Here is a 15,706-nt window from a genome sequence, read left to right on the forward strand (position 1 = left end):
TGTGAAACACACAGAATTAACATGTCAGTGGAAGAGATGAGATTTGAAGTCCTGGGGTAAAATCCTGACCACATCAAAGTCAAAACTCCATTACTTCTCCCTTTTCATTTCTCTGTTGAGCCTATGTTGGTCAATAGAGATGGAACCTTCCCTGTATTAATTGCATCATAAGATTCTTTTCTAACCACGCTTTCAGAAGAACTTCTGAATGTGTCAAATGAAACCCCTTTCATGTAATATGCCTTAGAAATCTGAGGCTGTGCCTGTGCAGCTGTAACACAAGCATGTTTTCTGTTTGCTTAGGTCAGTGCGGTTGCTTTAAAACTAGCATTTTGATACCAGCATGAGTGCACAGTGTCCATTGAAGGGGGGAAATGGGTAGCATTTCATATGTGGGCAAAGGAGGAGTTCATTGTGCTAGTAGGTAAAATGAAAAATAAGCATGGAATGTTTTTTTCCTTGAGCAAAACCCTCCTATCCAAACCAGGACAATTCCATGAGGACTGGGCCTTTAAAAACCTACCTGAAGAAATTCACACCAGGAAAGACAGTCTAGTAGATAAGGTACTAGTCTGCGATTCAGGATACCAGATTGAATTCTCTGGTCTGCCACAGATACCCTGTGTGACCTTGGGAAAGTTATACAGGCCTTAATTACATGGAATTTACTATGCATTCAGTTGTAGTACACTGGCTGGTAGTACATAAACTACAGTGATAGCATACACATAGACAGCTTTTTCAATCCATATAATTGCATACACATGACGGGGTTTGTGCCAGATGAGCATGCGGCATTCTGGGTGGATATCCCATGGTCCTTTGCTTCGCTGCTGGGCTATGTGCGTTCTGGGATTAGGCTCTCCGTGTCTCAGCTATAAAATGGGGATAATAGTCCTTCACTACTTCACAGGGCTGTTGTGAGGATAAACACATTTGTTAGACTCTAAGGTGCCACAAGTACTCCTGTTCTTTTTGCAAATACAGACTAACACGGCTGCTACTCTGAAACCTGACATTAAAGATTGCAAGTGCTCAGATACTACTATGATGGGAGGGCCCTATAAGTACCTTAGATAGACAGCCGGATGATAGATAGATATCCCCTATCTCTTGGTCCTATTTAAAAGATTCTTTTGTCAAAACACACATAAAAACCACTCATGCTGGGACAGGCTCAACAGCACTCTAACCTGTCAGGAGAACATAGTGGGACTCAAGCCCACCAGAAATAATCTTCTATCAGATGAGATCTAGGAGGAAGTCTACATTTTTTCTCTAGATTTTTTTCATGTCCAGGTGTGTCATACTTTTTTGCCATCTAGGGGCAGGAGACTTTTAAGAAGAATTTTAAGCTCAACATTTGATGTACTTTAAAAATGTTGATAGTATGTTGGAGAAATCCCTTTGTGTTCTCTCTGTTTTGCTTTAGTTCATACGCAGCCCAGAAACTGAAACAAATTAATAGCGATTATTTTTGTGGGACTTATGAAAACCCAGTATTTTGCACTCTCTCTGCTGGCTCAATAATAGCAGTAAAGTAACAATCTCCCTTGGAAGCCTATTCCAGAACCTAACTACCCTTATAGAAGTCTGCCCACAAGGAACAGCTTGCACGACTAGGCCCTAAAAAGATCAGACAGCCCTGAAAGAATGGTACGGCAAAGATGTAAAACACACAAGTGATTAGAGTGGGGATTGGTCCCATCTTGAGAATACAGTGTTTGATAACATAGGATTTCTTTGGTTGGTGGTTGTTCTAAACTATGTAAACTGTTCACAGTTACCCCTCAACCTTGTCATTATCAGATATCTAGATTCTTGTTGATGTCACAGTACAAATGCGTCTTCTTTGAATGTAGAGCCTTGTGGCCCATCTCAGGAAGAAGAGGAGAGATGATTGGGGGAGAAATGGACAGATTTGCATGTGGTAATTTTTTATGAGGATATTATTGGGGGTGGGGAAGAAGGGTGAGTAGGTTTTGTGCCTATGCTAGTGTGGTTTTGACAGTATTACAGGGCAGTGACCTTAAAGACATGCTTAACTTTCAAGCATGAATGGTCCTAATTAGTTCTATGGGACCATGTAAGTGTTTGCAAGATCATGACCTAGACTTACTAAAGTTGGTGAGATATTGGTATAGATAATAAACGTATGCCTGTGAGAGTCAATCTTATATTACTTTCCATAATGTTAACATATTTTATAAGATAGCAAGTAAACGTTGAAATTTGCACGTGCAACTGAATGAAGAAATGGCTGCCCGGTTGTAGAAAACTCCATTCCAGGATTTCAGGAAAGCTTTCTGAGTGACACCTTGACATCATTGGAGGCGTAACTGAGAGTGGAGGCGGGGGCTCAGCGCTGAAATGCTGCTGTGCAGAGCTGGAAGTACTCTGTAACAGCAACAGTAAAGCCATAGCAGATTGCAAAGTGATAGCAGCAGACAACAGTGAGCAACTGCTGTCTACACTGGTTGGGTTGGAATTAGCTCCAGTTACTTCAAATGTGCCTTGGGAAGCAGTTTTAAATCTTTGTATTAGGTAAGCATAAACAGTGTTCTTTCCTCTCCTTTTTTGAAGACATTTAAGAACAGATCAGGTGCTTGATGTTTGTTTTTATACTGAAGGGGTCTCTGCACTCTTGTTTTAAGGTCTAAGCTTAATGGTTGCTTTGCCAGGTGCAAATAACATTTGTATTATGAAATGAAATGCTGTTTTACTGCTAATACTTTCATAGAGAGCATAGTGATGCATTTTTATTTACCTCTTTGCAGTTTAAGTCTGCAACAAGTCAACTTCATGAAATGCTTATATCCGTACTATTCTGAATTATAGGCAAGCATTCTCTAGTAAATAGGTAAAGCCAGTTACAATTTGCTGGCAATTATACAACTTCCAGTTAAGTAATTGTATCATTCTTGAATTGTCGGTCTTGCTTAATGCAGAGATTTCTTTCTTGCGTGGGGGAACGTTGTTTGCTCCACTTAAAATGCAAGGGAGTTTTAAAAACACTTCATGCAAGAAGTTTGTGTCTCGAGTTGCATTATATTTTAGTTTTCTGACTGACATGCTGACTGTGCTCCAAGCCTGTCAATCAGTCTGCAACAGCAACAGCAAGCACATGGCAGTTTGCAGAGAGCTCTGAGACAGAGCCATTGCTTTCTGCCTCTCGCTTGGTTGGAAGTAGCTCCAGTTATTGTAGATGTGGCTTGAAAATAAATGTCTCTTCATTATTATCTTTTCTTTAAAAAGTTCTTTTTTTGCTCTAGGCAGTCTCGTTGCACTTTGCCTGCACGGAGGTCGGAAACCTTGCAGCAGGACCATGTGGTGAAGCAGAGCTGGGTCTGGGACGTTGTACACCACGCAAGTTCAGTGTGGAAGGCTCCTTCGACTATCCCAGTCAGAGAAGGGAAATAAAAGTCGAAGGAAGAAAAGAGGAATCCTGTATTCCTTGCTCTGCTGTATCTTGTTGGAGACCTCAACGTTGCTGCTACCGCAAGTGACTCTGTTGCTGCTTCTGCTCCTCGGCGTCTGCAGACAGCAATTGTGCCTGCATCTTGAGATTTTTATCTTCCACTAGTTTGAGATGAAGTATTTGCAGCAAGGGCTTGATTGTCGTCACCTGTAACAGGAGAGAGAGAAAGACAGACTTGCAACCAGCGAAATTGCTTCCTTCGGAATCCCACCACCGAGTGATTTACTTCTCTTAAGAGAATTGTGCCCACTCAATGAACAAGTGAGTTAGGGTAACGCAACCATTGAATGTTCGTTTCTTTGAGCGGGGAGGTGGGGGGTAGAAATGGATTTCCCTCCGCTCGGTGAATAGGATCTGGTGATCTCTGTGTGCTTTGTAGAGAAGAGAAATACGGAAGAATTATCCTCTCCAACCAAAAGAGGGCTGGGGAAAAAAAGAGTGGGGGGCCACAGTCTCCTCTGAGGGGGAAACGAAACCCACCCTTCTCCAATATTTAATACTTAACAGTTGCGCTGCCCTATGGATCTTAAGTATGGTGGTTTTAAATGGATTTGCTATTAGTGACTTCTTGGAAATAAGTAAATCCTTAATTATGTTCACATTCTTACTGAGCTGGGTTAAAACTATGGATTCTGCCTGCAGCCGCCGCCTTTTGCACGTGTCGAGTTGGAGGAGTTAGCAGGTGCCGTTGCATTCCCCCCCTTAATCTTGTGGGCCAGGAGAAGGGGAGATCAGGCTGCTCCCAGCCATGTGCTGGTGCTGAGGTCTAACTTAGGCTCGTGCGTGTCTGTTCCTTTTTCTTTTCTTTTTTTTTTTTAAACTGACGTTCAGGGTTATGTTTTAATCCCAGGGCTCTGAACTTGCTCTGGCCAGGGAACAGGCTTGAGTGTGCAAAGGGGCGGGACGGCTAGAATCAATGGTTTAGGAATCAGGGCAAACCTGGGCTGTGCATTGCTAATGGCTCTGGGGGGAGAGTGAAAACCTTGTGCCCCAATTAGCCCGTAATGATTCCGGGAGAAGAGTGGTGGGAAGCCGTTGTGAAGGAACTACACCGGAGGTCGGTTTTGATCCGTGGTTAAAAGGACATTCTTCCAAGGACTAGAGGCTAAATGCGGGGTGTACGGAGGGAAAAGGGGTCCTTTCAGTGTCCCAGCCTGACAGTCCTGAATGGGGGAGGGGGAGAACACGGGGTAATGTTTAAAGTGAGACCTTAAATGCTTCATTGAAACATCTAGCAAAATCCTCCATCCTAGCAGAGATTTCTAAAACCTGCATTCATTAATCCAAAAGGAGAGCGCTTTCCTCCAATTCTGGGTCAGGTTTGGTAGGGCTGTAGAGGTGGAGAGGCTAAAATGATGGGATAAGAGGAGAGAAACGTTCCCCTCCCCCTCCTTTCCCCCTCCCTTAGAAAGCCCACAGGAAAAAAAAATCCCCTGTGCACATAGTAGCACACCCAAACCTTTCAGTGCTGTGCTTGAAAGGCACAGGGAGGGGGAGCGCGAGGGAGGGAGGACGCTACAGCTTTAAGTATTGGAAAGTCCGCCCTCCTGAGGTAATGGTAACCTCAGTCTCTTCCCCTCCTCCTGCAAAAGGGGGGGAAAAGCCCTTGTTTTCATTCATAACTTTTTCCTCTTCCTTCCTCTCCGTCAACTATTTATTCATCGCTTCACTCAGCTCAGATTGCAGAGGGCGCAGCTCCACCACCGTAACTTGAAGTGTGGCGATACTTTGCTTCCTTCCCCCCACACCTTTCTGTGTAGCAAACGAGCAAGTTAAAACGCAGCATGCAGATTGTTGTAGAATTTATTCGGACGGGGATGCTGCCTTTTTGAAGCTGATCTGGGAGAAAAAAAAGTGGGGCAGTCGGGGGAACCCTGGAGAACTGGTTTGGAAGAAATGCTGACATACCGTACATTGTGCTAAAATCTGCAATGGTTCTGAGCTTGGGCACAAAAAATGGTATCTTACACTTTTGTTTACTTACACTCTTGGAAAAAGTAGTTTTTAGATCTTATTTGCAGTGGGGGTATTTGGTTCTTTCCATCAGAAACTATTATGTGGTGTGCAGCTGGCTTTTTTGTCTTTCTTTTTTGTAATTTGTATCGTCAGTCTGCATGTTTTATTAATATTGCATTTTTTTTTCAGAGATGGCACTTGTCATGCTCTTTTAGAAATACTATAATCATTCTTCCCCTGAAAGTCCCACTTCTGGTCTCTGCAGCTGTATGTCTTTCCCTTTCTGTGTTCATTGATCCCTAGCATTTTGTGTGCTCATATTAAGACTTATGAAAAGGAGAGCCTTGTTATGTGGGATGAATAAAGACTGACTAAATAGGGGTGGGGTTTTGTAATCTTAAGACCCTAGGTCCTTCACAGGTGATATTTTAGTATAAAAGGAGACCTTTGGTTTAGTGTAAATTTGAGATAAGTAGTTATTAGTGGGGTGTTTTTGTTTTTTGGTCAAATTCTACAACCGTCTATTGAAGCAATATCTCTTAACAGGATTTCAGTGTACTTTTGCTCTTCTCCTCCCCTGTGTATTCATCCTCTCCCTCCTTTTTCTTTCTTGGACTGGAAATATCTCCGTGTCAAATATGCTCTGGATATGCAAGAGAAATGTACTTTTCCCAGGGTTATTGGATAAGTTGATTTGGCATGTATTCCAGTCTGAAAAAGGAAAAACATGATTGTATGTAATTTTACTATTTTGTGAGTCCGGGGGAAGTAAATCTTCCGTCAGCTGTAGGTGCCGGCCGGGGGAAGTAAATCTTCCGTTAGCTGTAGGTGCAGGAAAGCAATTGTTTGTTTTCCCACGACGCTTTGTGATCACTACAATGATGTATAAATAATCTGCCCTCCTTGCCGCCGCCTCCTCTCCCCCATTATATTTTATATAGGTACAGAATTGCCCCTCTGGAGAATTTTCCAAATCAACATTGCAATAATCTGGGTCAGTAATTTGAGACAAGAAGATGTAAAAATGAATAAATAGCTCAAATTACATTTGTTTTATTTTTATCTATCTTCCAAAATTAGTTTGAAGAGCTTATTAATCAAACACATTTTCCCCAGAGTAGCTTGTGAAAACTGAGATGTATTTTTTAATTATTTTTTTTCATGAGACAAGGTACATGAGAAGTCAGAAATGTCTGAAAACTGTGTTCCAGTTTTATTTTACTACCTCATCTGCCCACACACCCTGCCCTGTAGTCTCAAAACACTTAAGAGAGGTGTTGTATAACACGCTGTTATTTACATCTGGTGTCTTACTTTAATAATGAGTTTGTTACATTATTTGGAACCTGTGAGCTTTCTACTGGAAAGTATCCTTCAGTTTTAGACTTTTTTTTGTAGGATTTACTTTGGAATTTCTTAATGGATGCATGTTTCGTTTTAAAGATCGATCATAAGCTTAAAACAAGGATAGGTACTGGAGTACATTTATGATACAGCATTCACAGACTGACAAAAAAGCAAGAGTTTGTGCAAATTTCATTATGCAAAATATGAATTGGATACTGGTCATTCAGGTATCTAACTTGATTTGGAGTACTCAGTATTGCTGTTGCTGATATGCTCAAGTAACACGAGAGAGGCATTTATTTCCCATGCCTTGCCAACTAAACATACAGGTTAATACTTCTTTTATTTGTTTTTAATGGAAAAAGCTCTGATTTTAAATGGCACAGGGCCTCCTCTTACATTCCTCATCTGTAATGCCAGACCCAGACCCAGACTCCTCACCCTCTTCCCACCCCCCTCCAACTGGCCTTTGGCCAGGTCTTCAGCATCTTTGTAATCCACTGCTGAAGGAGATCATTACCAAGTGGTTAGGGCAATTTGTGGCTTGCCATGACATTTTTATTTTTAAAAGCTTCCTGTGACTTATTCCTCTTTCACCTTTGATCTCTCTCTCTTTTTTAAATCTTTTTTTCTTAGGATTTCAGATGCATGCCAGGTTCCCACTGAATGCCAGAAGTAGAGATCCCTACAGATGGAGCCCCAAAGTCAACATGGCAGTGGCGGTTCATTAGTTGTGATCCAGCAGCCTTCCTTGGACAGCAGGCAAAGGTTGGACTATGAAAGAGAAATTCAGCCGACCTCTATCTTGTCATTGGACCAGATCAAGGCCATAAGGGGCAGCAATGAGTATACTGAAGGCCCATCTGTGGTGAAAAAGTCTGGTCCACGAACAGCACCAAGACAAGAAAAGCACGAAAGGACTCATGAAATCATACCAATTAATGTGAATAATAATTATGAGCACAGACCCAGCCACTTGGGACCCGTGGCACACCAACATAACGTAAGGGCTCCTGTGTTGAGCAGATCGACTAGCACTGGAAGTGCGGCTAGTTCTGGAAGCAACAGCAGTGCTTCTTCAGAGCAGGGGTTGTTGGGAAGATCGCCCCTGTCTAGGCCAGGTTCAAGCCACAGATCTGAAAGGACAATCCGGACGCAGCCCAAGCAGTCATCTTTGATGGTAGATGATCTGAAGGGTCCCTTGAAAGAGGACTTGACGCAGCACAAGTTTATCTGTGAACAGTGTGGGAAGTGCAAATGTGGTGAGTGCACAGACCCGAGGGCCTTACCTTCTTGTTTGGCCTGCAACAGGAAGTGCTTGTGCTCTGCAGAGAGCATGGTGGAGTACAGTACCTGCATGTGCCTGATCAAAGGGATCTTCTACCACTGTTCCAATGATGATGAAGGGGACTCGTATGCGGATAATCCCTGCTCTTGTTCCCAGGCACATTGCTGTTCTAGGTACCTGTGCATGGGAGCAATGTCCTTGTTTTTGCCTTGCTTGCTCTGCTATCCTCCTGCTAAGGGATGCCTGAAGCTGTGTCGAGGGTGTTATGACCGGATCAATCGTCCTGGTTGCCGATGTAAGAACTCCAACACTGTCTATTGTAAACTGGAGAGCTGCCCGTCTCGGAGTCAGGGGAAGCCCTCATAATTTTGGAGGGAGATTTCACTTCTTCAAACACTTGCTTTCAGGTTGTGGCTAATTTTCTGTTTGTGTGGGGTTTACCCCTGCCCTCATTCCCTGCCTTCTCCACTTTACGTACCCAAGTTTTTTCCTTTGCACCCTCCATATCCCCTCTCTCAACTCAGATAGGTGTGGAGTATTTTACTCAGTCATGTTTATTTCAGTCTTTGGTAAGCATGGACTGTGTGCCTGCATTTGGCACCTCAGCGTGTCGGGGCCTCTTAGGTTTGTAAGTAATCCACACATGAAAGAGACAGTGAGGGCTAATGGGCTTTTCTGCAGCCTCTTGCTCTGCAAACAACTTCCCCAATGTGTCCTTTTGTTCTCTGCATCTCTCTCTCTTTTTGGTTCCAAGAAATAATTCTACCTTATTTCATGAGCAAGCTGGATTAATCTTGAGGGGGTTGGAACCGTAGAAAATATAAGGCTGGCTTTTACTCCATAGTGCAAAGAACCTGCTTTTCCCTCTGTTCCCCAACCCTTCTTGGAATTGTCTCAGTCTAGAGACTTGCCTGGCTGGTACATTTTTTTTTTTTCTTTCTTTCTTTTAAATGTAGTTTTGGTTTTTGCTTCACTATATAGATCTTCACATTGGAGACATTATGACTGCAATTCGTTCATCTGTTTCTCTTGCTTTCAAATCTGTGAAGGACATCACCCACTCCACCCCTTTCCCCATGTTTCTGTGGTCATTGAGATCCTGTTGATACTGATGTTAAAGTTGGAAGTGTTTGCATATCTGAATAATCTTCAGGTGTCATTGAATTAAGTTACCTACATGTTCCTGGATCTTTAACACTTCTCTTATTCCCTTGGTTAGTGAATTTAGCTCTGCCTTGTGCTTCATAACTTTAATCTGTTCCATGTTTTATTGCCTTAGCCACAAATTGTGGTCTTTTTTTTGTATATTTTATGTATAAAACACAAAGTTGAATCCCGACTATTTTTAAGACAAAAGTCTGTTTAAAACTTTTTTTATTGTAAAGAATATTTATTATGTGAATCTCTATTATTTTATGATATTTATTACAAAGGACTGTTTGAAAAATGTACTCATGTCTGAATATAACAAAATATCAATACTTAACAAAAATAAGGGTGACACAAAGAAAGTACGTATGTTAACTATAATGCAGAAAATATATTAATTAATGAAAATGTCTCTTGAGTTTTTCATTTTAATATACTGGTAGGTTGTGCTATAATTTCCATGTCCATATTGCAAAGTGTCTTGCTATTTTTTTTTTTTCTCCTTGTGCACTGCCGGGGCGGTTGAATAATCAATACTGTGAAGACACTAATATGTGTTCAAGTCTTGTTTGTCTAATTTTGGTGTTGAAAATTCATTATCAAATGAGTTTTCACTATGAGATATTTAATAAAATGGAATATGTGTAATTTGCTTGATGTTGCCAAGAAGTTTAGGCCACATGTATTTATCAGAGCATTCTGGAAATGCAACTGTAGACAAGGACCACTAACTTCAATAATTTGTTTTGTTTTCTAAAGAATATCAAATTAACATGCACAAAAAGCAAGAGTAGAAGGGTAAAAATAGTCTTGGTGTTGCTGAAGTCCTTTAGCTCAAGAAACCTAGGTTGTGGGGTTTTGTTTTTTTTCCCCCCTGTGGGAACTCTGACTTTCCCAACCACAACTGAACTCACCTGTTCCTTCTAATTTAAACTCTCTTGAAATAAATACGTGTCACAGCTATTTGCTGAATTCATTCACATTTAAATGGTCAGAAATAGGCTTTGCATTAGGATTAGTGGAGAATCTCCCATTTCCATTGGTGCGATTCAAGTCCTCCCTAATAGCAGAATCTAAGCAGCAGTGTCAAGTATCAGAGGGGTAGCCGTGTTAGTCTGTATCCACAAAAACAACGAGGAGTCTGATGGCACCTTAAAGACTAACAGATTTATTTGGGCATAAGCTTTCATGGGTAAAAACCCCCACTTCTGGGCATAAGCTTTTGTGGGTAGAAAACCCCACTTCTTATCTGAAGAAGTGGGTTTTTTTACCCACAAAAGCTTATGCCCAAATAAATCTGTTAGTCTTTAAGGTGTCACCAGACTCCTCGTTGTTTAAGTAGCAGTGTATTGACTTGGTATACTCTAAGTTGCGTTCATAATGTAGAAGGCCAGAGAAACCGCACATTTAAGAAAACATAATTTCAGATTCAGGAGACAACATCAGACTCTGTAAATGAGTTCTCAAATTTTGTCACTTTGGCCTCTAATTAAATTGTTTTATCAATATCCCCTCAGCATATAGAAAATTTGATTAGACTGGGCTCTTGTAATTTAAGTGTATCAGCACTGACTCCCTCAGTGTCTCTTGTTGTTGGAGCCCTGGGTATAATGAGAAGTTTGTATAAAAGCTATAAGTCATTAAAATGTTGTTAGGAGTTGCATCTCTTGTTGAAAGAAGAGTGCGGCTTTTATGACAATAAGGTATATGGAATTATAACTTCTGGTTGACACATAAGAATATGCTTCTCTTTTAGTATAAAAGTGATAGTCCACTCTTGAGTGCACCAGTGTAACCTCAGCACCATACTGAGAAGTGACAAGTTTACAGGATCAGATTTCTTAACAGACGTTTATGTGCTGGCAACGTAGAAATACTTACCAATATTTTCTTTCTTTTTTTTTTTTTTGCATGTGGTAGAGCAAAGCTGATATTAAGTTCCTCCCCAAAAATATTTGTCTTTTTTAATCCTTTTTCATTGGTAATTTGGTCAAACAATGAGCTGCAAACTGTTCTTAAGACACAAAAATCCTTGTCAAACAACTGCCATTGGTCAGATACAGCTGCTTTTCCAATAATATGCCAATATTCAAAATCAAAAGACTGAGCAGCTTCATTCTCATAATTGTGTGATAATCTAATATATGTTGAACAGTTTTAGTCTCAGTTATTCTTATGTAATCCTATTTATTTCACTAATCTGTATATGAATCCTTTGTTTTCCATAGCTGTGGACATCCAAAAAACAAAATATACAGCCTGCTTGAAAACAAAGGAACCATGTACATTGTGTCTCAGTTTATCATGCTTTTCAAGTTGCAGAACACAATCCTTGATAACTATTTTGCCTTTTGGTTTCTTGAAGATTGATTAATGCTCTTCTTACTAAAAAGAACGAGGAGTACTTGTGGCACCTTAGAGACCAACAAATTTATTTGGGCATAAGCTTTCGTGGGCTAAAACGGTTTTAGCCCACGAAAGCTTATGCCCAAATAAATTTGTTAGTCTCTAAGGTGCCACAAGTACTCCTCGTTCTTTTTGCCGATACAGACTAACATGGCTATCACTCTGGAGCTCTTCTTACTGACTAACTCTGGGAAAATGGCAAGGAAAATTCTCTCTCAAAACATTCAGTTCTTCCATATAATTAAGTTTTCTAACTTCAATATGTATAGTTGTGGTGCAATGTTAACTAGTTGCCACATTTCATGCCAGAGGTGCCTACATTTAAGCAATTGGAATGATATCTTTTTGTCTAGTTGGTATATTTTGCATCCCTAATGTATGTTTGACTTTTGTAATGCACTGTGGGATCCTTCAGAGTGCAAGGTTTTTCATGCCTAACAAATCTGTGACACTTCACAGTCTGAGAACTTCTATGCTTTGGGCCAATTAGTTGCATATGGGCTGGGGAAATGCCTTTTTAGTAGAAAAAAATGAGCAAGTAGACAAAAGTGTGTTAAACCCTGCACCTGAGAAGCTCCACAATTTGAATAACCTCTTGCTGTTAAGTCTTATTTTAAATCGGTCTACACCATTTGAGGTTATTTCCTCTTTGCTAATTAGTTAATATTTTTGTTTCATTCGAAGTATACTCTCATATATTGTCAGTGTACACAGTATTTATTTAATCTATTTGCATAATTTGTTGAAAGGGAGCCCAGGTTTGCTGATGCTAAATGCACCCAGGATCTTAATGATAAGATTAGAATAGGAATAGCTCACAAGCACAAATTTTGTTTCAGTAAATTACTTGGGGCAGGAACTGCTACTTTCTATATGTTTGTGCAGCACCTAGCACAGTGGGGCCCAGCCATTTGGTCTCTAGATGCTATTACAGTATAAATAAGTGGTACTGTTCCCTTAATTAGAAAACCCAAGTTTCTTCTGTTAATTTTACTTTGAAATATTATAATTAGGCTTATTAGAGAGACAAAGTGGGTGAGATAATCTTTTTTTATTGGACCAACTCCTGTTGGGGAAAGAGACAAGTCTTTGAGCTTAACTAGAGCTTTTCTTACCCAGAGCTGAAGAAGAACTCTGATGCTTGAAAGCTTGTCTCTCTCATCAGCAGAAATTGGGCCAATAAAAGATATTACCTCACTCACCCACCTGGTCTCTCTAATATCCTGGGACCACCACAGCTATAACATTGCACATGTAGTTAGGCTTGGCAGAATTGAATTTCTATTTTTTTTTTTTAATAATTTTGAGGGATAGTATCTATTTTAAGTATTTTTTTCTATTTGTTTAAATTTTCACCGTTGTTGGAAAGTATAGCGGGGGGGTCAGACAATAATTTTTTCATAACAGTAGATGTTGGGATTCAAAAAGTTAGTTTTTTAACGGTTAAAACACAAATTTTCACCATCATACCCAAATGTGCAAATTAAATACCCTTAAATCAACTTCAGTTTTCAAGCAGCATTTTTTTTATTTTGCCTATCTGTAAATTTCAGTTACTAATAGAAATATTTTTTCATCAGCTTGTGCGTGTCTGACAAAATCAATGTTTACCAAAAGTTACAGATAAAAATGTAATCCTTTCAAGCCTAATTATACTGCAAGAATATCCTTCATATGACAGTGAGATTTCCATTTGTAAAATAGAATTTTTATTTTATAACAGAATTTATCATAAACTGATATACAATAAGTAGGTATGAAGTTCAGCTGAGTGACTATCCCAGCCATACTAGCTTGGCTATATTCAAACTAGGCATCCACTTGCTTGGCATGGTGGGTTCTGAAATGCACTACACAAGGTCTGGGATGAAGAGATGGAAGGAGACTTTTGTAACTAAGAATTCCAGCTTTGATTAATTTGAAAATATCTTGAAAATCTTATGAGAGAGACTTTAAAAAGCTTTGCAATCAGATGGTAAATGAAGAGTGAAGTACCCTGCTGGAGAGAAAGATATAGATAGGGATAGTATTTTGAGGTGGTGGTGGTGGTGCTATTAAAGCAATTTCATAACAATAATTTTAACATTGTCCTGTCAGACACTAGCCAAATGTGATGATTCTTAACAAAGCCACTTGCTCTCGAATCTGTGTATACATAGTAGTGAAGGGTGGGAGAGGTTTAGCTCTGTTGGATGTAATAAAGAGAAGCTGTTAAGAGGGCTTCAGTTTGTTTTACATTAATGGGGATGATGTAAACCAAGTATCTGATTTGTTCTGGAATATTCAGGATTCCTCTGTACTTTTCTATCCATTATTTTGCTAAGTTTGTTGCCTCAGAACATTGAGGAATCCCAACTAGTTAATGTTTGCTTTCTTCTAACTGGAATATTATGTTGTGGTAATTGTCTGTCTCTCCCAAGTAACAGGAATAAAACCCAACCTGGTATCACATAACTACAGTTAGCATGCATTACAGGATCATGGGTTTGGCAAGTGTTCTTCCATTGAACCTTCCTCTTTGGAAGTCCCCTTTAAGCAGCCTTCCTTTTTTGTGAGGAATACATTTAAAACTTTTCTCCTTACTAGGTGTGGTAGCTTCCCACCTTATTTCCTGTGCCAGAGCAGAGGTGACAAAGGCATGGGTTTTTACATTGAGGTTGGGTGGTGGTTGTCTGTCGTCTGCATTTTCAAGAGCTCCTTTTATGATTTGTTGGAGAGGGATTCTCCTGAAAAACAGCAATTCACTTGCAGCTACTTCAGAGGCCCCTCCAACCCCGCCTGGAGTATGTACTTTGGACTATCAGTACAGCTGACCAACGTGGGTCCTTCATCTGGAAAATGAATTCATTAGGCTGCTAAAAGAACATCTGTGAATGATGCATAGAAGTGAGATGAAGCTACGTTTAATGTTTTCTGCCCTGATTGGGACAGTGTGTGGATGTGCTAATAGCAGAACTATTACTGGAGAGATTTTTGGCACAATTTCAATGTATATTTTATCAAAATCACAAGTGCAAACTGAGAGCTATCATACTTTCCATTTTCCCAAATCCATTGTGCACCATTAAATTGAAAATATTCTCTGCAATAAGCTTGCTGTAAGATCAGGATTCCTGCAAAACAAACAAATAGCCAAAAAAACCAAGGATGACATGGTTTCCTTGCATCTTCTATTTAATGCTAATTGTAAACGTTTTAAATTAGGTCTTTTTGTGTATTTTTACTAAAGTGTATAAAACAGATCATTTTGGAATACAGGTAATGTTTTTTGAGAATTGACTTGATAACTGTTGCTCTTCAACTTGGGTCCAAGAATGCGATGCTACTTTTATACAGATTATTTCTTGGGATTCATTCATTGTTGCTATTGTAGCATCTGGAGGCCCTAATCAGGACCCTCTTGTACTAGGTGCTGAACACACACATAGTGACAATCCCTGTCCCAAAGAATGCAAGAGCCAAAAAAATGGAAGTATGAGGGAAATATGCCTCGGAGGCAATTAAATATTAAATACCAGATTTGAATATCTAGGCTGGAATCCTGTTCCTATTGAAGTCTGTGGCAAAACTAAGTACCAGAGAGGTAGCCATGTTAGTCTGTATCCACAAAAACAAAACTATTGACCTCACTGGGGCCTGGATTTCACCCCTTGTCTGTAATCCTCCTGATTTATGCTCGTATTTGGAATTAAACTTCAGCCAGTATTGTATGACTGAAATAAACTGTGTGCTTTCAAGTAAATAAAAAAATGCCATTATATTCCACAATATTACCTATCTCAACTTTTGAAAAAGTCAGCTTATTTTAAATACCTATTCTTTCTAAGAGAAGAAACCAGATATTTGCACTCAAAATGCTTATGCACTTTTGTAAGGTATGTTTTTGTAACCACCCCATTGGGTGGAGGGATTTCACCCTTTGGGGGTACTGCAAGCTTACTCTGTTTTGTAAAGCATCAGTACGGTGTTACATGAATTATTAAACAAACATTCAACCCTTTTGACAGTATATTGTGTGGAAGCGTTTGAGGTTAGCTCTTCATGGAGCCCTTCTCTTTGTGTTTCCACAGTTCCTAGCACAG

At 39.9% G+C, this 15,706-nt stretch overlaps 1 protein-coding gene across 7 annotated transcripts in view; it reads left to right on the forward strand.

Annotated features, from left to right (window-relative positions):
• Nucleotides 1-2,304: 2,304 nt before the first annotated feature.
• Nucleotides 2,305-15,706, forward strand: part of SPRY1 (sprouty RTK signaling antagonist 1) — a 60,013-nt gene continuing 46,611 nt past the window's right edge. Inside the window, exons 1-4 of one of the 7 annotated variants that reach the window (XM_042860060.2) lie at nucleotides 2,314-2,544; nucleotides 3,273-3,739; nucleotides 5,153-5,437; nucleotides 7,418-9,626. In XM_042860060.2, the coding sequence (XP_042715994.2) occupies nucleotides 7,473-8,435 (963 nt within the window). In that variant the 5' untranslated portion in view covers nucleotides 2,314-2,544; nucleotides 3,273-3,739; nucleotides 5,153-5,437; nucleotides 7,418-7,472 and the 3' untranslated portion in view covers nucleotides 8,436-9,626. Of the gene's footprint in view, nucleotides 2,545-3,272; nucleotides 3,740-3,787; nucleotides 4,161-4,296; nucleotides 4,536-5,152; nucleotides 5,438-7,417; nucleotides 9,627-15,706 lie in introns of those variants that run through there. The other 6 variants (XM_005290268.4, XM_005290267.4, XR_010601335.1 and 3 more) reach the window with 6 other exon arrangements.

The sequence above is a fragment of the Chrysemys picta genome, chromosome 5 (assembly GCF_011386835.1).
Source record: "Chrysemys picta bellii isolate R12L10 chromosome 5, ASM1138683v2, whole genome shotgun sequence".
NCBI classification, from domain to species: Eukaryota; Metazoa; Chordata; order Testudines; family Emydidae; genus Chrysemys; species Chrysemys picta.